The sequence below is a fragment of the Beta vulgaris genome, chromosome 2, assembly GCF_026745355.1.
Source record: "Beta vulgaris subsp. vulgaris cultivar EL10 chromosome 2, EL10.2, whole genome shotgun sequence".
NCBI lineage: Eukaryota > Viridiplantae > Streptophyta > Magnoliopsida > Caryophyllales > Amaranthaceae > Beta > Beta vulgaris.
Genome location: NC_079203.1, coordinates 11423299 through 11445440, shown reverse-complemented (window position 1 = coordinate 11445440; position 22142 = coordinate 11423299). Strand labels below are relative to the sequence as shown.

General features: G+C 33.2%; 1 protein-coding gene across 1 annotated transcript; it reads left to right on the top strand.

Moving 5' to 3' along the window:
• Positions 1 to 1479: 1479 nt before the first annotated feature.
• LOC104906207 (hypothetical protein) lies at positions 1480 to 6549 on the top strand. Its single transcript, XM_010694934.4, has 5 exons — positions 1480 to 2257; positions 2354 to 3846; positions 4717 to 5139; positions 5437 to 5675; positions 6058 to 6549. The coding sequence occupies exons 1-5, from the start codon at positions 2124 to 2126 to the stop codon at positions 6313 to 6315; spliced, it is 2547 nt and encodes an 848-aa protein (XP_010693236.2). The 5' UTR covers positions 1480 to 2123; the 3' UTR covers positions 6316 to 6549.
• The last annotated feature ends 15593 nt before the right edge of the window (positions 6550 to 22142 follow it).

The following is a 22142-nucleotide window of genomic DNA, read 5'->3' as shown; positions in this document are numbered from 1 at the left end:
TATATTCTTAATTTCTCTAGAAAGAATGTATATTCTTAATTCTCAAAACTCATTGTTTTCCTTCAGCAATGGGTCTAAACTCTAATGTATCTCTTATTATTAGTTACGGTTTCAGGTGAATAGTTACAGTTTTAGTCGTAGTATATGTTTTGGGTAAATAATTATGATTTTATGGTAATTACTTATCGTTAGTTATAGTTTTGGGTATATTGTTATATTTATAAGGTTAGTAGTTATGGTTTTTAGTTATTAGTAATTGTTTACATGCATGTTATTAGTTATAGTTTACATGCTATTAGTTATAGTTTTTTTAAAAACGAGCTATTAGTTATAGTTATATATGGGTCTGGATAAATAATTATATTTCTAAGGTTAACAATTATGGTTTTTAGTTATTAGTAATTGTTTACACGTTATTAGTAATAGTTTTCATGTTATTAGTCATAGTTTTCGAGATAAAATATGGTCTTGGGTGGATACCGAGTAGTTTGCTTGTTCTTTGTTATATGTATTAATAGTTATTATTTTCAATTGTTGGTTATAGGTTTAGATAAAAAGTTATTGTTTTGGAATATGTAATGTTTACGCTTTTCAGTTGATAATTATGGTTTATTGGTTAATAATTATGTGTTTTAATTTAGTGATTAAGATACTTTCATTAAAAATTATTATGTAAAAGTAGTTACGTTGCACAATTTTTGCAATTAGTTAACCTTTTTTTATAGTTTACTTAAATTGCAAAGTTAGACCATAACCAAACGAGTGTGAATCATTCCCCTCAAAAGAAAAAAGAGTATTAATCATCACGTCTCATATTAGGGGCGTGTTCGGCAACAATAGTGGTTGGTTTCTAGCTGTTAGATGTGAGAGTAGTTGTTAGTGGTTGATTTCTAGCTGTTAGATGTACAAGCAGCGCAACGGTATAAGATATTGATGTTTGGTAAAAGAAGTTGTCAAAGTAGTTGTTTACCCCAAAAGCTAAAAATTGTATCTTTTGACAAACACTACTAAACAGTACGTGTATTACTAAAAACTATTTACACCGGCCACTACCTTTTTTTTTTGTAATCCATATGAGACGAAAGTAGTATAAAGAAGGGGAGGGAGATTCAAACTTGTGACCTATCGTTCACATCACCTCAATTTTTTTATTAGTATTCTAATCTAGTCAAGACATTAAAAGTTATTTAAAAGTTTGTGCCGTACATACCTTAGGTTTCTTGAGAGACGTACTGATAAATATACCTTGAAACAAAACACTAAAAACTTGTCGTAATATAGGAATTTCGAAATCTTAGTTCAGGACTTCGGGAGTTCGGGTATCGCCTTTGTAAAACTCACCATGGAATGATAGAATTCATTGACATTTCAACTTCTCACACTGATACAGACTCATACACATATTTATCTCAAACGACAACTTATTGTAGCACCAACAAAAGATACAAAATAAACATTAAACAATTACTTTACTGTCGAAGTTTCCGTGTGGAAAAAACAGCCCTCAAATACACCAAAAAAGAAAAAAAAAATATCCAATACTCATATGAAGTATACTAAAATAAAACATCTTAAACCGAGTTGACGAAACATATATATCCAAAAAATCGACCATACCGACCGAAACAATTATGAATTATCTGAATCAGAAATATTCATTCAATTATGTGTTGCTCATTTTCAGAGACTTCCTCTTCTCTTCTTTCAGTCTACTCCCTAAAAATGGACCCTCCAACTACATTTACACCTTTCATATTTCAATGAAAATTATGCAACAACAAACAACCCCTTCAAATTTTCTAACCCCTTTTACTAAAACCCTTTCATAGCATACAAAAGCTCCTCCTTATATTGCTCTAAACTTGTTGACAACTTTTTTTCTCTCTCTCTGATTAGGTCAATTTTTTGCTTCTTAATTCCCTATTTTCTTCCCTTAATTTTCTCACCTGATTTGTTTTTCATGTTTTTACTTATAGGTGGAAAGTCAGAATCTCGTGGGTCTAAAGAAAAAATTTTAAAAAATAATAATTCAAACGAGCTATAAATAAATAAATAAAAACTCCTCTGTTTTTATCTCCCCTGTTTTTTCTTCCATTTGAATCAAAAACATTTTTTTTTTTGTTATGATGGGTGTTCAAAACTTGTTTTTTCACAAAACCCATTTCGTTTTTCTCTTTAAAAAATTTGTTTTCTTCTTCAAAGTTTTGTGGGTCTCTTTCTTTACTCTGTTTGGTTTCACAAGGAAATGTCTTTTCAGGTAATTTTTTTTTCTGGGTTTTTTGGTTCTTAGTAGAATTGCATGGTATTTCTATTTTAACTAATTAATATGAGTATTGTGAATTATTTATTGCAGATTTCAGGAAAAGTTCATAACCCAGAAGAAAATTTTCAATGTAATTTTGATTCAGCCACAACAAATTGACCAAAATAATGGCAATATGAGTGAGGTGGAGGATGATAATGATGCAGTTGAAGTGGAAAAAGAGCAATCAGAGCCTTTTCTCAGGTTTCGTTTCCCAACTTATGAAGAATTTCTTGAAAATAATAGTAATTCAATATTATATGAAAATTCAGATGATAAATTTTCTCATGTTGAGAATAAGGAAGATTATGTGGATTCTGAAATTAATGTAATTTCTAAACCTTGTGATGAAATTTCAATTGGTGAAGTGATTGATGAGCATGTAATTAGTTCAGAAAGTGAAGGTATTAATAGAAAGAGCAATGAGAATTGTTTAGATGATGATTTGCATGTTGAAAATATGGTTGAAGATGGTGATGTTTGTTCCGAGAAAGACATTCATAAAATCAGTTCAAATGGAGAGGATTCTCAACAGGATGGTGTTAGTGTTGTTTTTGGTGATGTAAGAGGGAATTTAGAAGAAATGAAAGTTGGACATGGGGACGAAGTGAGCGCACGAGTGAATGATTCGATAAATCACGAAAATGTCGTGAAAACTGGTAGTCAGTTTCCCATTCATGAAGAGTCCTTGGTGAATAATGAAAATGTCATGGGAAATGGTAGTCAGTTTCCTATTGATGAAGAGTCCTTGGTGAATAATGAAAATGTCATGAGAAATGCTAGTCAGTTTCGTATTGATGAAGATTCCTTGGTGAATAATGAAAATGTCATAAGAAATAGTAGTCATTATGCTAGTGATGATGATTTTTTGGTATCGGATAATGATTCGGATTCAATAGGTCCGAGCAGCGAGTCGAGCTTTAGGAGTTCGATTATTGATTCTCTTAGTGATGGATTTCTGTCTGATATTGATTTCGAGAGGGCGTTTGAGGTAGATACTTCCATGGAATTTGGTTGTGATGAGGTGAATTTGATGAAGCAAGCCTTAACAGAAGAAGATATAGAATTGCAAAATTTGAGCAAAGGATATGAAGCTGATGACTGTGATGATGAGGATGAAGATATATTAGAAGAGCTTAAGAATTTGGAGTCCAATTTAGAAGGTGGTAAAGGTAACTCAATTAAAAAACATGAAGCAAACAGGGAAACAGAAACTGACAGCAAACAAAATGAAGAAAAAGTAAGTTCTGGAGAGCAATTATCTTCTGATTCCGACGAGCAAAACGGGTTGGAAACACAGTGGGAGCATCAAGATTTAGTAGAACAGTTAAAAATGGAGATTAAGAAGGTTCGAGCAATAGGACTTCCAACTATTTTAGAAGAGTCTGAGTCTCCGAAAATAACAGATGATCTGAAGCCTTGGAAGATTGAAGAGAAGTATCAACGTGGGGGTACCGTAGATGACCTGCAGAAGTTCTACAAAACCTACAAAGAGAGGATGAGGAAATTGGATATCCTCAACTACCAAAAAATGTATGCAATTGGTAGGTCGGTTTATGATATTCATTATTTAATTAAGTATTACTTGGTAAATATCGCTTTCTTTATTATATGTACTTGTTAAATTAGATGTATTACTTGTTATATCCCACTTTCTATATTATATGTACTTCCATCAGCACAAGTAAGATTTAAAATATTGTAAGATTGTCCCTTCCAGTATTTGGCCTTTGCTAGTAACCCTGCATTTGAAGTAACTGTGAAAATAAAGTTAGCTAAGAAGGAAAAGATATTAGATATCATTTCTTAGTGTTAGTGAAATTTCACCTTATCAACGATGGGCATATAACTCATGAGCTGTTCAAGAAATTGTTTGAATGTCACACTCTAGCAGTCCAACTTATTGTATAATTTACTTAATTTTGAAGTTTTAGTTGTCAAAGCAAGTTGCATAGTACTGCTGAGCATGTCACACGCCTGAGAGGCTGAAATGGTGTACTGATGTCTGAAAAGAACATATGGATGATGGAAAATTTCTTGCATATGTTGAAGTTTGCCTAAAAATGAGTGATGCATATGTGGATATTTGATGGGTCTATTTCATCAGCCCATATTCAAAAATACATGCATTAGTTATGTTTTACTCCAATTGTGTGATTTTGACATGAGAACTACTGAAAATGAATAAATTTACTCAACTAGGAAAATCCATCTGCTAAATAAGTTTACTAAATGGCAAAGCTTAGCAACAAAAAATTAGCTTACTTTTTCTAATCAACATTTCTTAAAACCCTTTTTAATTATATGATCATGGTTTCAAATATGGCTTACTTTTCAACCTATCATTGCATGATTATCAAAGCTCTTTTGATAAATTTCTTTATACTATTAAATCACATGATGAAAATATGCAGGCTTTCTTCGGCTGAAAGATCCACTTCAATCATTTACAAAGAACAAAATCTCAACCCCAGCATTGGCAACGATTGTTTCTCTTGATTGCTGGCCTTGTAAGCCAAAGTCAGTAACAGAAATCCATCAGCCAGTTATGAGAAAGTTCACCAAAGAACTGGAGAGCGACTTGGAGATGGTGTATGTAGGCCAGATGTGTCTTTCATGGGAGTTCCTTCGCTGGCAATATGGTAAGGCCTTGGAGTTATGGGAAATTGATCCACATGGAATTCACCGATACAACGAAGTTGCAGATAAATTTCAGACATTTCAAGTTCTATTGACAAGATTCTTAGAGGACGAGCCCTTTCAAGGTCTCAGAGTGCAAAATTTTGTCAAGAAACGCTGTGTTCAACGGAATCTTCTCCAAGTACCTCTCATTCGAGGTCAGACCTCTTTCTTGATAATGTAGCTCTTCCTATGATCAGACTAGAGCAACCCGTCGATCCAAAAAGTACAGAAAAGCTGTCATCTTAATTAAAGTATATATGACTATCATCTCAAAACAGTATAAACGACTATCATCTCGAAGAAAGTGTAAACTATTATCTCAAAAAAAGTATAAACAACTAACAAGTAAACCGAACTCTTCTCAACATTACTGAAATGTCAGATTTGTTCATATGCCGGATATACGATTATCTTATTAGCTATCAGACTGACTGTTTTTGGCTATCTTGCAGATGATAATACGAGGGATAGAAAGAAAGAAAGAAAAGTGTTAAGCAGCAAAGATGCCATAACTAGCTTACAGCTTGTAGAGACCATTGAAGAATCAATTCGTATATTGTGGCGGTTCATTAAAACTGACAAAGACACCAACAATGTTGTCTTGCTAAAATGTCGAAGGGCCTCCAAAGTTGAACTCCAAAACCCAGCAGATGCCAGTCTCTTAGGAGAAATTCGATCCAGTCTCCAAAAGGTTGTCGATATTTTTTAATTGAAGTTCCTTGCATCATGAACATTGTCAAGTTCTTTGCTCTACTACGTACATGTTTGTTTAACTCATGGACAGGGAAGGGAATATAAAGAAGTAGAGGGAAGGAATTGTTACAATAACTCTTATCTACTTATTAGCTTAATGTGTTACAGACCAATAGAGTTGAGGAGGATAGTAATTGATTGAAATAGCTGTCCAAAAGAAACGGAAACTAAAAGCACCCCTCATACCAAACAAATCGTAACATTGTTTCCATGTCCAACACTTAAGATTTCATACCGAGCATGCTCTAAATGTATTAGTTTCATGTTATAGTTCTCGTACTTTTGACATTGAAAGCAATATGTTGCTCTTGAATTTGCAGAAAGAAAAGAAGCTGAAAGAATTAACAAGGAGCGAGAAATGCATATTGAGAAAAATCCAAAAGCATCAAGAAGAAGAAGGCTCAGATGTTCTGTATTTCTTCTCGCAGGTGGATTTGAGACTAGTTTCAAGGGTATTGAATATGCCAAGAATAACTACGGAGCAATTAATTTGGTGCAGTGATAAACTTAGCAACATTCACTTGGTTGGCAGAAAATTGCATGTAGAGCCCTCAGTTTTGCTATTTCCTTGTTCTTAGTGGTAAAAATAGTGATATATGGGATGTAAAGTGGTAAAACTAATCATTTGTTGGGGTTAACAACATAGAGATTCGTGTATAGGTAGAATGTGAATAAAAGGAGGCCTTTCTCTTCTGAAACTTAGAATGTGAATACAAGAGTTGTAGTAGAAAATACAAATATAAATAAAACGACAATATCCTCCCACCTATTTTGGGGTTGCTAATTTGTAATAATAATGATTTTGTTGGTCATGTCAATCATAGTAGTATAGTGTTTACCCCAATAAAAACTAATGAATTCGTTAGTGATTGGAGTTTTACTTTTTTTTTAAAAAAAATTATTAATTAAAGGCCAAACGGCATGTACAATATATATTAAAGAAAAATAAGATACAAAATCAAATTCATCTTCGAATAAATTACAATGAATTAGAGGAAAACAACGCAACTCTCTTGTATTTGCTGAATCAAGCAGTTGTTGATGAAGAAGTCTATCATGATTACATAGTTCGGGAAGAGCATTCTTGATCGAGTTATGTTATCCGCATATGAGATTCCAATATTTTCATGTTGAGTCTCGAACTTCAACCAATGAGAACAATTTCTCATACTCGAAAAACAAAAAGAATCATACTCACAACTCCCATATGGGAGAAGGAGGTCTCCACAATAGCGATTAAAAATCCCATAACAGGATTTGAAGAAATCTTATAAAGAGATGCTAATTTATTCAACAAAACAAGAAAAGGAACTAAAAACAGAAAATAAAGGGAAAAAGGGGACTTACCATGGATGAAATCATTCATGGCAGCCCCTAATTGATGAAGAAAGGGTAGGGGAAGTTAGAGTTTTAGATAGAGAAAAGAGAGAGAGGGGACGGCGATTGGAGTTTTACTTCCTCAGTTCCTTAGTTCTACGTTCTACCCCTTCTTTTCCATACTTTGGGACTTGGGTATCTTGTTTTCTTTTTATACGCATGGAAAATCATATTCATATGATATTTCTGTTAGATGTATTTCAACATATGTTTTTGAAATACTTAACATAATATTTTTTTTATATATATGAGATATAGATGCTCAAAGCTATACATTGATTTACAATTTCACCAAATATCCCCGAGTTTTCTGAAAATTCAATAGGTACGCTCGTACTTTTCAAAATTCACCATGCACCCTCGAATTTCATGCTAATACATCAAAATATCCTTAATGACTAACGGTGGTTAACTCTGTTAGTCATCAATCCTAATTTTTTGTTTCAAACCTTAACTAGTTCTTGTCTTGGGCAACACGTCCTAGATTATTTACCATAGTGCATTTAAGTCTTCCAAAATAGAAATATTATCTTGTATTTAAATGATTTCTCCCCCTCCCCCCCAAAAAAGACCAAACATTGTAGTGTAGTCGGTTAGTGCATTAGCATATCAAATGAGAGGTCATGGGTTGGAGTTTTGAAACACACGTATTTATTGTTTAATGTCTCATTTGATTGTCTAGCGGAGGGGGGTGGAATACATGTGGTAGCATGGCATTTGTTTGTCTTGGATTTTACATATATATATATATATATATATATATATATATATATATATATATATATATATATATTAACCCCTAATCCTAATTCTAACCACCAATCAACCACCACCACCTCCCCCGCAGCCCCCCTCCGAAATATATTGGGAATTGAGCAGTGAAAGTTTGTTGTTGGTTGTCGTATCGTGTTTAGCAGGGTTTTCTCTGTCGGGGAAGTGTATACACCAATTTTGAACCCCTATTATACATAAAATGTCACAATAAAGTTTTTTTTTCAAAAAATAAAAATAAAATCATGAAAACCGTCGTAGATCGTGGAGCGCGCACGCACCCCGCTAGAGGCACGTTTTCGTCACGGAAAGCGAGTTTCATTCGGTCGTGTAGCTTTCCTTTTTTTACGTGTTCATCACACGATCGCGGTTTAGAAATATGATTTTCGGAAAATCGTAGTCAACGACTATCACCACCATTTTTAATAAAATGATTTGTTGATGAATCATGTTCGTCTTTAATAATCTAACAAATGTCGTTAATTATTTGAAGTTAGTTTGTCGAAAATCCGAAAAATAAGTCGCGATTGGGCGTCGGAATTTTAATCGCCCGTCCAAACTGACGGGAATCAGTTTTCTTGATGATCAAGTCATTGTTCATTGAATAAAGAACAAGAATATATTTTTACCCACTAATCACATCCTTATCATTAGTTAACGAATAAGAATTATAAAAAGGAGTGAGAATAAGAATCAAATCACATATGTAAACGGCAAGAATCCGGATTTTTTCCACCGGATTTGAGTTGTACGCTAGGCACACGACCATACGCCAAACGCATGATTGTGCGTCTAGCGCACAACAGTTCCCTGCGCCTAGCGCACGTATCTGTGTTTAGCGCAGGCTCCTGCGTTTGGCGCAGCAATCCAGTCAGTTTTGTTTTTCACGTTTTTCGATGCATTTCTACGTATTAGGATGTATTTTAGGAAGAATATCTTATGAAAATCTAATTTTGCCTCATTGATGAGAAAATACAAAAAGAATAAGAATATTTTTGTTTCTAAAGAGATTTGGTGATGTCATTAGGGTGATGTCATTAGAGTGATGTCATTAGGATGATTTAGAATGGAAAAAAAATCTGATTTTTTGGGTTTAAAATCTCATTTTCTACTTCCTTCAAACCCTAATTCTTCACTTGAGTTTCCTATAACCCCCCCCCCCCCTTGTTTTCATTTTGAAGAACAACTTCCATAAACAACTTCTCACACACAAAAATCACTCAACAAAACAATTTCACACAACTTCACTTAACTCTAGTACTCTACTACTCTCCTTAATTTCTCCATCTAAGCAAAAGTTATGATTAGTAAGTAAAGAAGTTCATCAAAAGAAAAACACAAAAAAAAAGATTTAAGTTAGTAATAAAATAATAGATTTAGAAACTCACTTAGAAATTAAGAAAATCACATAAAAGAAGTAGAAAAATTTGCAAAAAGGAAGTGCATCATTGAGCTAGCAAGGTAAAGTTCAAGTTTTTGTTATTTTTCTTAATCACATACTAAATTTTTCTTTGTCTCTTCTTATCATTTTTTTTTAATTTTTGGAGTGGTTTGGGTATGTGGAATTTCTAATAGGTTCCAAACCTTAAATCACCCCCACCTAGAATAGTTAACTCTAATGGAGAGACTCTTAGGAAACAATGTGTTTATGTGATTTTTCTTAAATCAAGTTGTTATTCATCACCAAAAAACATGTTTTCCTAAAAAAATCAAATAGAGTTGTGCATAAACATCTCAATAAAAAAAGAAAATATGATGTTGTAATTATAATTAGTTTCAATTTCGTACTTTATTTCATTTCTCTTTTGTATTATATAAATATGTTTTGAGATATAATATTTTTTCTATGAAATTCAAGATGTTTCCGGAAAATGGGTTTTGGAATTTCTAAAAAATAAAATTTGTACAGTTAATTAAAAACCATAAAAAAATGATTATGAAAAACTCAATTCGTCCAGTATGACATAAGTTTGTTCTTTGAATAAAGTTCAAACTAAACTCATTTAGGTAAAAATAAAAACATCAACATTAAAGTAGACATCAGTATCTTTCCAATAAACGTAAAAATCATGTTAATATGAATTTTATGCAATTTTATCTTATTTTTACAAAACCGTTCATACAAATCACTAAACTTCAGAAAACAGATTTTCTCTTTAATCAAGAAAATAAATAAAAAGGGGGTCTTAAAATGTCCATTTTAAGTGAAAATTTCCAGTCTATGCTTTAAAGGTGTCTAGACAGTTCATACCAAACTCACTTCAAACCAGGTTCAATAAGTTAGATTTTAAAGAACAAATTGGATAAAGGTCCTGTTTTGACCGGTTTCAGTATAAAATCACCATAATTCGAGTTGCCAATAGACGCTTGTAAAATTTGGACACAACATAAATAACTCACTGAACTATCCATAGGTGTATCACATATTCAATTTTACAATCTGTACAGAAAGTTATGAATTTTATAAGTCATTACAAGAATAAAAGTGCAATATGGAAAATGAAGTAAAGTGATCAACTCAAGTTCCATGCGTCTCACTACTACATAAATGAGCTATTGCAACCCCTGAAAATCGTTGCAATAGACTCAATAACCGTTGCAATAGAGCTATTGCAACGGGTGAGCAACCGTTGCTGTTGCTGCCCTTGCATTAGCTCTAATGCAACGATCTTGCACGCCTAATGCAACGGCCAGTTGCAACACCAAATACCCATTGCAATATATCTGAAGCAACGCATGTTTATCGACTAATGCAACGCCTCTATGGTATCCTATGAACCGTTGCATTACGTATGATGCAACTAAAGTTTAATGCAACGCCTCTATGGTATCCCATGAACCGTTGCATCACATATGATGCAACACATTTCAAAATCTAATGCAACGCCTCTATAGTATCCCATGAACCGTTGCAATTTCCTCTTTTTGCATATTGAAGCTACTACAACGTATCTATAAATTAAATATGGATACATTGACCTATTAATTTGATGTTGATGCAAAGCTGAAATAATTAAAAAAATTCCAAATAAACATGATGATAATTTAGATTCCAAAAAGAGCCATAAATATATCCAAATATAGCATCCAATCGTTTGACGATTTACAATACCAAGTACTTAATATAATACTTCATATATATATATATATATATATATATATATATATATATATATATCAAATCCCAAGAGTAGTTTGACCACCAAAACATATTTACTTCCAACCTAAAATAATGTATGCACCAAAAAATATCTACTTGATTGTAGCGTAAATATATTACCAAAAAAATAAGATTTCTAGCTAGTTGTACGTCCAATTAATTCCAAAATCATGCTCCACTTTTAGGCAAGATCCATAGCCAAGAACTTGTCATTTATGCGATTGCAATTGTTCTTGATCATGGGATACATTTTTGTCTGCTTCATGTACCTATAGAAATATACAAAAGTTATCAACAGTGTTGTTTGCAAGAATTAGTTTATATATATATATATAATACCAAAAAAATTGTGGTTACAACTTATTATGCTAATAATCAGGGATGCAGATTGTATTTTCTTAGGAACATAATGTAGGTGGTGTTGTACATAAAAGACTAGAAAAGATATAATGCATAAATCTATCACGGGATATAAAAACTTTATGTAGATAATTGAATTGCGTAACATATACGGCGGCAGTGATAATTTAGAGGGAGAAAGGGAGGGATACCAACCACTACAAGCAGTGAATTCCGGCGAGCGTTGAGAAAAGAAGAAGAGCCGACGTAATTCCCGACGAGGGTTAAGTGAAGCCGCTGAATTACACTTGAAAATACACCGCGGAAGAGAAGTGCGGGACAGAATTTTCGGCGTCGGTGAAGATTGTAATTTTCGGCACCAGTGTCGGTGCCGGTGAAGAAGAGATTCCGTAACTTCCTGTAACTGTATGTGTGAGGAGTTCAATTGCCAAATATCGAAGAAGGTGATCAGCAAGAGTTAGTGGGCCTACGTGTGTATAGGGTTTTAGAAATTGGGGGGAATAAGGAGGGAAATCAATAGTAAGCGCGGGTAGTGGTCGGGCCTATGGTAATGCAATGATATATATTCACTATTGCAACTGTTTCGTATTGTCCGTTGCAATATTACTTAAATGATGTTGCATTTATAACTCTAATGCAATGGTTGACTTTAACCGTTGCAATAGACGTTGCATTAGCACACGTCGTTGCAAAATCGTGTTGCATTAACCTATGTCGTTGCAACAGACCATTGCAATATAGTTAACTGTTGCATTAGATCGTTGCAATTGCTTCAAAATGTAGTAGTGTCTGCCGCACTGCTCTGTGTCGACCGCAGTTCTCTGCGTGAGATGCGGATTTTCTTTCTTATCTTTTTCGAAACGCGTACCACGTGTATGCTTTTTACTAGGCATGTCGCGTCATGCGCTGACACATTATCCTGCGTTAGACGCAGCTAACGCTGAGACGCAGCTAACGCTGAGACGCAGCTAACGCTGAGACGCATCGTTGTTTTCCCTATATAGGCCTGATTTTCGTACATACTGAAAAAACGAAGATTTCTCACATTAACACACTTCGAACTCGACGAATATCTTAAGAATCTCTCTACGCATTATAAAACTTCCATACAAAATGCACACCTTTCAAACATAAATACATTCAATCTACATACTTTCATACATTCAGATTTTCAAGCTTCACAATTGCTCGTGTAGAAGGTTGTCAATCTCGCAGACCCAAGCCACGGTATAATGAGGATCCTTCAATAAATTCTTTATTTTTATATTGAATTTACTAACTGTTTCTTTCATGATGTAGATCTTTAATATACAATCGTCCTACTGTATATTCTAATCCTTCTTTTTTTTTATTTATATTTATATATTATGTTATGCTTGCATGATCATTATATGCTTATTATATGATTGTCCTGCTTATTGTTTTTATCACCCACATGTTATTTTAGTTAATCAAAGACCTAAAGAACTATTCTAACATTAGTCATATTAATTTGGACAACCTGTTAGGTTCCCTATAATATTGATTGCCTAAATAACATATCACTAAAAAATAGTCTTTTTATGTGTTTCCTGAACCAACTTAGACTAACCTTTTTTAGGGTGTATTAAAACGTTATTTGATTATTCTTTGGCATAAATTCAGTAATGAATTGATATTTAGTATAGGCCAGCAATGGGCAACATAGTTCCTGACTATGTTGTACCCTCACCCCTAAACTCAATCTTTGGTTCACTTTGACCATCTATGGAGTCATGGCGGGGAAATCTACATTAGTTAAGTCCCTAATTTGTCCCTAAAATTTTCCAATATCCAATTAGGTTTATGATTCTTCCTTTAAAGAATTATTGGCGACTTCAACACTTTTTCAATACAAAAACCTTTACAGTGGGGTAGTCAAATCTAGTACGCGCTCACACCGCATAGGCGAAATAAAAACACGCCTAGGATACCCAATTATGTTTCTCGAATACTTAAACAAGCTTAACAAAGTTTTCCTTTCGACGCCAAGCAAAATCGATAACACATACTCAAAATTAACTTGGATTGAGTCGAAGCAAATTTCTTGATTTGAGAACCTTGCACTAGTGGGAAAAAAAAGGAACCCTTAGACAAATTTTCATGAGTGAAATTGCTTATTCTCAGGCACCACCACACCATTATGCAAAACCCTAACTCAGGCACCACCACTTCTCCGCCTTGAGCACCACCATAGCTTCTTTTCTTCTCTTCTCTCCTCCACTAAATTGCTTCTACTCTTCTCTCCTCCACTGCATTGATTTTTAGTGGGTTTAATTTAGGGCAGAGCTACCATCACCACGTAGTGCCATCACTGCCACGACATTGACACATCACCACCACCCGCCATTATCTCACGCACCACTGCCACGACCTTGTTGGGTAATTTAATTTTCCTTTCTTGAATTAATTCTTGTGCTCTTTTTAGTGTTTTATGATGTAAATTTGGGTTTGTGTTGTTTTGAGTTGTTTTTAGTGGGTTGGTGGAGAATTTTGGGACTTTTTGTTATTTAATTAATTTAGTATGTTAAATTTTACCATTTTAGCTTTGAATTTAAGGTGGGGGAGGGTGGATAGGTTTGGGGGGGTTGGCAGGGTGGGGAGGGTTGGGGAGGTTGGGCAGGGGGTGGGGTAGGGATGGCAGGGGTGGGGGAGGTGTGTGTGCAGTGGGGGGAGGGCTGGCAGGGTGGGGGAGGCTGGGCAGAGGACGTGGGAGGCTGGCAGGGAGTGAGGGATGGTTGGGGAAAGTGATATTAGACTGGGGGAGGGTTGGGAGGGGTTGTGGAGGGTTATGAAGGCTAGGCAGGGGTTGGGGGGATGGCTGGGGAGAGTAATATTAGGGTGGGGGGTATGCGGGGGTGTGGGATGGCGGTGGGGGAGTGCTGGGGTTACATATAACATAGGCTATTACACCATCAATGACTTCGGTTCAACATCACGAAACTAATTAAGCAATAATCTGATCACAACAACATATTCATTTGCTTGACGCAACAATTCCACTACCTTAAGGAGTCACCAACATTCATTTCTAAGGTCGATATTAAAGAATTCTTATAGGGGTAGAGTTGAATGTTTCCATGATACAAACTTTCATGAGGTAATACGTAATAAGTATAGAAATATACATATACATAAGTTTAATTAGTTTTCAATTCAACTTCCATAATAAGTAAGTTTACTTTTAATCAATATGATTTCTCAGGTTATTATACAATAAATTGCTTAGAACATCAAGTGAGTCAATAATGTTTGGTTGGTTATGTCCAAACATAATACGAGATGACAATTGCTTAAAAAACAAAGTCGAAATGAAAGAGTACATCGATATGAGTTTCAAGGCATCATCTCGTTTAGGAGTTCATCAGATCATCCTTGTCCCGTATATTGAAAAGTATGCTTATTAAACCCGCTTTACTTCTATTATTTGATAATTAAGTTCACTCATTAATTGTTTTATGATTAATAACTATATTTCTTTGTCGTTGTAGCTTCCATTGGACACTGATTGCGATATGTTTGTCAAGTAACCAAGTCTACCACTTTGATTCTTTGCATCGACAACCACCACGATCCTTACTAATCAAATTATTGTTAAATAGGTAGCCTACTCAAAACTAAATATATACGCACTTATTAATATTATATTATATATATATATAGATACATATATATATATACATATATATATATATATATATATATATATATACATCTTATAATAATGTATTGATGTAGTGTGATGAAGCATAATAGTGGACGAAGACTTGGAGTACCAAAATCTCTTGTTTGGATATCAGTCAAGGTAACGTGACTAATTTGCTTGTCCTTATATAGAAACATTTTTCGCCACATACTTATACAGATCTAACATGAATGTCATTGGATGCATGTTTTGGTGAATTTTAGTGTCCACAACAAGATAATGGAGTTGCATGTGGTTATTACGTGCTGAGGTACATGTTTGATATCGTCAACCATTGCACTAACATCGATGATCTTCAAAAGGTATGTTAGTATATGTTAGGTTAGATTAGATCGATAGATACTCCCTCTGTCCCAAATAAGTTGCTACATTTGCTTTTGCACAGTTTACGAGATGCAACTTCAAACACCAATATCTTGAGTTACATATATGAAAAAATTATATATTTGGAAAATACAAATTGGGAAGAATCAAACAAGATCCTACATGACTATGTTTTTTCTTATGTATATGGAGTAAAAGATAGTCAAAGTTATGACGTGAATAGTGCCTACGATCAAAATGTAGCAACTAATTTGGGACGGAGGGAGTAATTGGTTTAGAAACAAAAGTAGCACATATTCGCAAAAAATGACCACATTACCCTAAACCATGGTACTTTGATTAATTTCATATGAATATGAGGTAATATAACTAGTGGGTAGATTTTTAGCCTTGCATTTGTTGTTGGTTGAATTTCGAAAACGAAAAGATGATTTTAGGCTTATTTTCGCCTTTTCTCGTCCAATTATTAGATTTTGATTCATTTAACTCCAAATTCTTTTTGAATATGACAATATAAGGTATAATATAACTAGCGCGTAGATTTTTAGGCTTGCATTTGTTGTTGGTCGAATTTCGGGAACGAAAAGGTCATTTTAGGCCTATTTTAGCCTTTTCGCGTCCAATTATTAGATTTTGTGTGATTTAACTCCAAAAATTTTTTGAATATGACAATATAAGGTATAATATAACTCCTGTGTATATTTTTAGGCTTGCATTTGTTGTTGGTTGAACTTCGGGAACGAAAGGTCATGTTCGGCCTATTTTCGCCTTTTCGCGTTCAATTATTAGATTTTGAGTCATTTAACTCCAAAATCTTTTTGAACATGACAATATAAGGTATAATAGTGTGTAGATTTTTAGGCTTGTGTTTGTTGTTGGTTGAATTTCGAGAAGGTATATGTAATTTTTAGAAACTATTAACTACGGTAAATGATTGAATTCTTATATGATGTTTCTTATTCCTTGGTTGTTTTGCAAGGTTTATATGAATAATACACCAAGTTTGAAGGCCTTCACCATGGAGGAATTACATGAAATTCGGGATAAGTTGGCAACCTACCTTTGTGAGAATTGCTTATGATACATTTTGGAAGGATTTTGCGATATAATTAGCTAGATCTACTTGGTATTTTCCTTTCTTATATAGTTTTTAGCTAATTGATATGTTGATATTTTATCAATTCTATGTACACTTTATACATGATTAATATTTTAAGTTAATTACGTTGAAAAACTTGTGATATATATATATATATATTGCATTTCGTTTTTTTTTTTTCGGAAGGGTGGTGTTGGGCTAGGGGCTACCACGGTGGGTGCAGGGTTGGGGTGCTGGCAGGGGGTGCTGTTGCCAGCAGGGGGTTCAAGGGCTGGAAGAGGGGTGCTGGGCTGGGGTGGCTGGCTTGGCAGGGTTAGGGGGTGTTGGGCTGCTGGCAGGGGTTGACAATTTTTTTTAGAAAAAAGAATTACGAAAAAAGAGATGCGGTTTTGGGGCTAGACCGCAACCCTTCCAATATAGAAGGGTTGCGGTTTTGAGCTAAAATTACAGCCCTCCATTTTTGCCGAAGGGCTGCTGGCCAAAAAGTAGCCATTAGGGATGTTTTGACTGCAACCCTTGCGTTTTTTCCACTAGTGTTTATCTGTTCTAGTTGTTCTTTTCTTGGGAGCCGACTAAGCTTGCATGTCCTCTTAGTTTACCAAACTAGGTTTCCTCTTAATTTGTAGCTCCTTTTCTTGCTTAGCTTTCAATTACTTTTGGAGGAAAGAGTGGAGGAACTCTTTGGATGGGTTTTGGAGATTGAGGAGGTGAAATTTCCATTGTTGCATTTAGGATTTGAGAAGAGGAACGAATCGATAGATTATTTTGAGGGTTGGTGTTTGCACTGGTTATTACCATTGAAGGGCCGATGAGAAATTTATAGGTGATGAAAGAGAACAAAATTTGGAGATGAAGAATCAAGAAGGATGTCAATTGAGGAAGATGGAACCAAGGGGGATGAAGGAAGGCGAAGTGGCACACAGTTTAAGGTAAAAAAAAAAGGCAGTAGAAATAAAAATTGGCGGTCAGGTGAAATAAAGATAGGAAGAAATATGAAAAAGATAAAACTACATCTGAAATCCTTATTTTAATCCTAACACGTTCCTTCGTGCATAGTGCCAAATCACATTTGTTATATAATTGTTGTTCCCAAAGTTAGAAATTACCTTGTTCTTAAACTTAGGAACAACTCCTTGTTCAAAGCTATTATTGATAACTTACAGAAGTTCATAGGATACCCTAATTAATGATATTGAGAACTTCACTCCAATAGTTCCATCAAGTCTTGTAGAGTCCAATTCTTCATGGTTCGATAAACCTATTTTTATTAAAAACAACACTTGTAAGTAACACTTGTAGAATATTAGTCCAACTAAGTTTGTATTTGTTATAAGTCATCTTCAAAACATAGGATCAACAAATTCTATTTATTATCAATAAATATAATTTTAGGAATATCTTACTTATTGTTATTGTTACATTAGCTCAGACTAATTGGCGTTGCAATAGTATTAACAATTGCGCGCGCTATAGGGATGACAATGGGTCGGGTATAGGATGGGTCCAACAAGACCCAAACCCGTTTCAGACCCACTGGGTATAAAAAATTCGGACCCTTAGCCAGACCCCCAGGGTCTAGCGGATCTCATGTCCAAAATGGGTTTGAAATTAATCCTTAACATATATTTTTCAATATCTTTTAATATATACTACCTCAATTTCACAATACATGCACCATTTCTCATTTGGGCACTATTCTTAAACCAGCTTTGACAATATATCTCTAATCATTATGTTCGAAAAAACATAGTCAAGTGGGATCTTGTTAAATTCGTATCAATGCAAGGATTCCAAATATCAACTTTTTTTTATAATTTTTACTAAACACAATTAGAGAATATTAATATTCAAATAACCGTGTCGGAGTATGGGAAAAAGCACATGGTGGATGTATGGTAATATATAGGTAGTATATTTTTTTCACCAAACGTCTTTTTTCATACAACTAGTTTTTGACCCGTGCAAAATGCACGGGAGGTTTTGTGAAGATATAATTTGGACCCGTGCATAATAAAAAGGAATTTTTTTGTTTATTAATTACTTTTTTTTATTCCAAATTTATCAGATCCATAATTATTAGAACCCATGCATTTAAAGTTGAAAAAATATAAAATGTAAAATTATATTTTATGATATATAAGAATCCTGTGTTACAACATTTTAAAGGTTAAATCTTATAATCATGATAAATATTTTTATAAATACGTAAATGAAACAAAAAAACACGCCAAAATGCATGAAAAGTTTTTGTTTTATAAATTTAAGATTTTAGAATTTTTTTTCCTAAAATCATGGTTCGGATATTAGACCGTGATTTAAAACTTTTATAATTGTCTACATGTATTAAGAATATATTTTAAAACTGACTTATGACCCGTGAGGTTAAAAACTGATGTATCTAATGTTATTGTGCAACATGTGACCAAATTCTTTTTTAAAAAAAATCACTGAAAAAGCTTTTGCTCTGCCTATCACTTCATTCATTGTCTCATACAAAATAAAAATTCGCAGCATTACTAGCTCAATCATACACCACTTCCATTCCCCCTTTCGGCAGTCTCGCTCAACCCTTTTTCTCTTGTTGTCTTACACCACTGCCGCACTGCATCAGACCATTCATTGAAACATATGGGTTGATATTGGAATATCTTAATTGTTAAGTTTTTTTCCTAAAAAATAAAAATTCAATACCAATTAAATAAGCATATTGTCAAAAAAATTAAATAGGCATGCTTATTTTCGCCCAATTCTATATTTGGATGTTGGTTTTTTTTTTCTTTTAATAATTTGTTTGCGTGTTGTTTTGATCCATCTATTTTTTTATACTGATCGATAATATGAGTCACACAATTCATATATTTTTTACAAAAAAAAGTATGTATATGGATCAATAATGGAGGATCCTATTTGGCAAGTTTTATTGTTTTCTTAAAAAATGCATTTCAATCGTCTATGGTTAAACAATTATATATTTTCATGTGGATTTAATTGATGTAATTTCATATAAATAAGTTGTAATGCGAGTGATACAATTCCTGAATTTTTATTATTAGTTACCGAAAGTACATGATTAACGATTTATATATCTTGATTATATATATTGAGATAGTATCTATATATACTCCCTCCACTTTTTTTATTGCTACACTTCACTCTTTGGGAGAACCAATGAAATTTGCAAAAAGCAAGAAAGAATTTTGAGAAATGTAAAAGAAGCACTAAAAAATTGTAGGAGAGAGAGAAAAATAGGGAAGGTGGGAAGATTTTGGTGGAGTATATTGAAAAGGGTAAAAAGTGGATGTGATAGGTTACCATATAAGGAAAAAGTGAAAGTGTAACAATTACATAAAAACAGTCAAAAAAGAAAAGCGTTAAAAAAAACAGAGGTAGTAATTTTTAATTCGATATTTATGGATTTGTGGGACTATTTATGGTATATAATGAAAAATATGATCGAAAATTCAATGAAAAAATGCACTGGAGGTTTTATATAGATTGGATTTGCACCCGTGCATAATGAATTGGAATTGTTTTGTTGGTTAAGTAGTCGTTTTTATTCTAAATTTATTAAGTTCATAATTATTAGAATTCATGCATTAAAAGTTGAAAGAATATATTATGTAAAATAATATTTCATGATATTTGTTATAACATTTAAAAATTAAAAATCTTAATCGTGTTATATAATCTCGTTTTGGCTCTGCGTTCATGAAATTCCAAGACCAACAACAGAAAGCAAATTCTTCGATCTAAATTTAAGGTATGTAAAAGGAACAAAAACACAGTAAAATTCACGGGAAGTTTTTGTTTTACAAATTTAAGAATTTAGGATGTTTCTCAAAAAGTCATGGTTTGAATATTAGCTCGTGATTTAAAGTTCCCTTTTATAATCATATCGTGTATTAAGAGTATATTATAAAACTGGCTTATGATCCGTATGTCTAATGTAGCTAATGTCATGGTGGAATATATATGACTAAAAAAAGTTGATTGAAAAGCTTTTGCTCTGTTTGTTGATTCATTAAGAAGCTCATACTAAATCACTATTTGCACCACTACTCAATCATGCAATCATTTTCGCTCCCCTTTTCTGCAGTCTTGCTCAAGCTCTCTATCTTGGGTTTTAATAAATTAGATTTGGTGTTAAACTATTAGAATAATAAAGTACCTCCTAATTGTTGAAATTCTATGGATGTCATGCGAATGGCACATGCCATGATCATAAACCACCACATATATTATCCCCTTTGCAAAATAAGATTCTCTTAAGTAAAAAATATACATATTAAGTACTATAATTCCACTCAATAGTATACTATTATTCTCATGTGTGGGTGGAAAAGATGTATGCTGATATTTTTAGTTTAATAAATTTAAGATTTTACGATAGTTTCCCCGAAACCATGGTGTAAAAGTTCATAAATATTTAGCTAAATATTAAACACATAAAAAGTAGCGATAATATGATTAAGCCTATGTATTAAATATAATTTAATCAAAGTAAAGAGAAAATTAGTTTCCATCATTAAAAAAAATAACGTATGAATTAACTAATAAATAGACAATATATTTCATTTACATATATTTCATTAAACTATATATTCCTTAAGAAATTGAGATCAAGATTTCGAAAACCAAGTCAATAACTCTCATATTATTTAATAATGAAATTTGATTGACATACTGTTAGATATATCCATTAAAGGACTCATATGAGCAAACAATACAAAGTTGTTTTCAGATGGTAACTTACCATAGTCCACAAAAAAAAACTTATATGTTTGTACTTTATTGATTTTAATTAGGATGATACTACTTCGTTCCTTTTTAATAATTACACTTTCACTTTTGACACTATTCACAAATTTTCCTTTGACTATCCTTTATGATTTATGGTTAAGTGAAAGTATAGTACTCATCTGGGTCTTGTTTGATTCGTCTCGATATGTACTTTTAGAATATTGAATTTTTATAATAAAGTATAAATGGAAATAACTTTATGGAACACTCTTAAACGTACGTAAAGTGAGAAGAACTTTATGGAACAGAGCGAGTACATCCTAAAGTAGCAAAAGTTTACAACACAAAAAATCTGAACAAACATGTCTTTCAATCTTGTCCTTGAATAGTGTCATACGAACTTAATCTGTTTAGTGAGAGATTCGCATGCATTGAATCGCTAGAATAAAAATATATGGTCATCGCAAAGCACATAATTGAAGGGAATTGTCTCTTTTGCAACTTGATGGGAAATATTGTTCCACCCGATGGAGTGAGTGTCATTCATAGAATAAAAATCTTATTACCCATGTTACTTCCAGATAAGACTGCACCTTCAATGTCGCGATTCTCAAGGTGCTTAACAACAACCTTATACTATTATACAACCCAGAAGTTTGGTCGATATTACTTAGTAGCATAACCGGTGCCTATCTTTCAATCTTATATTTTCATTTGGTAATTCAGAGTATCTTTACTACGGACCTTTTTTTCTCAATAAAAATTTTAATTGAATATAATTGATTTGAGTATAAAGATTTCTGAAAATGAAAATTGTTATTATTTCTTTGTTTGTTAGCGTAACATATGA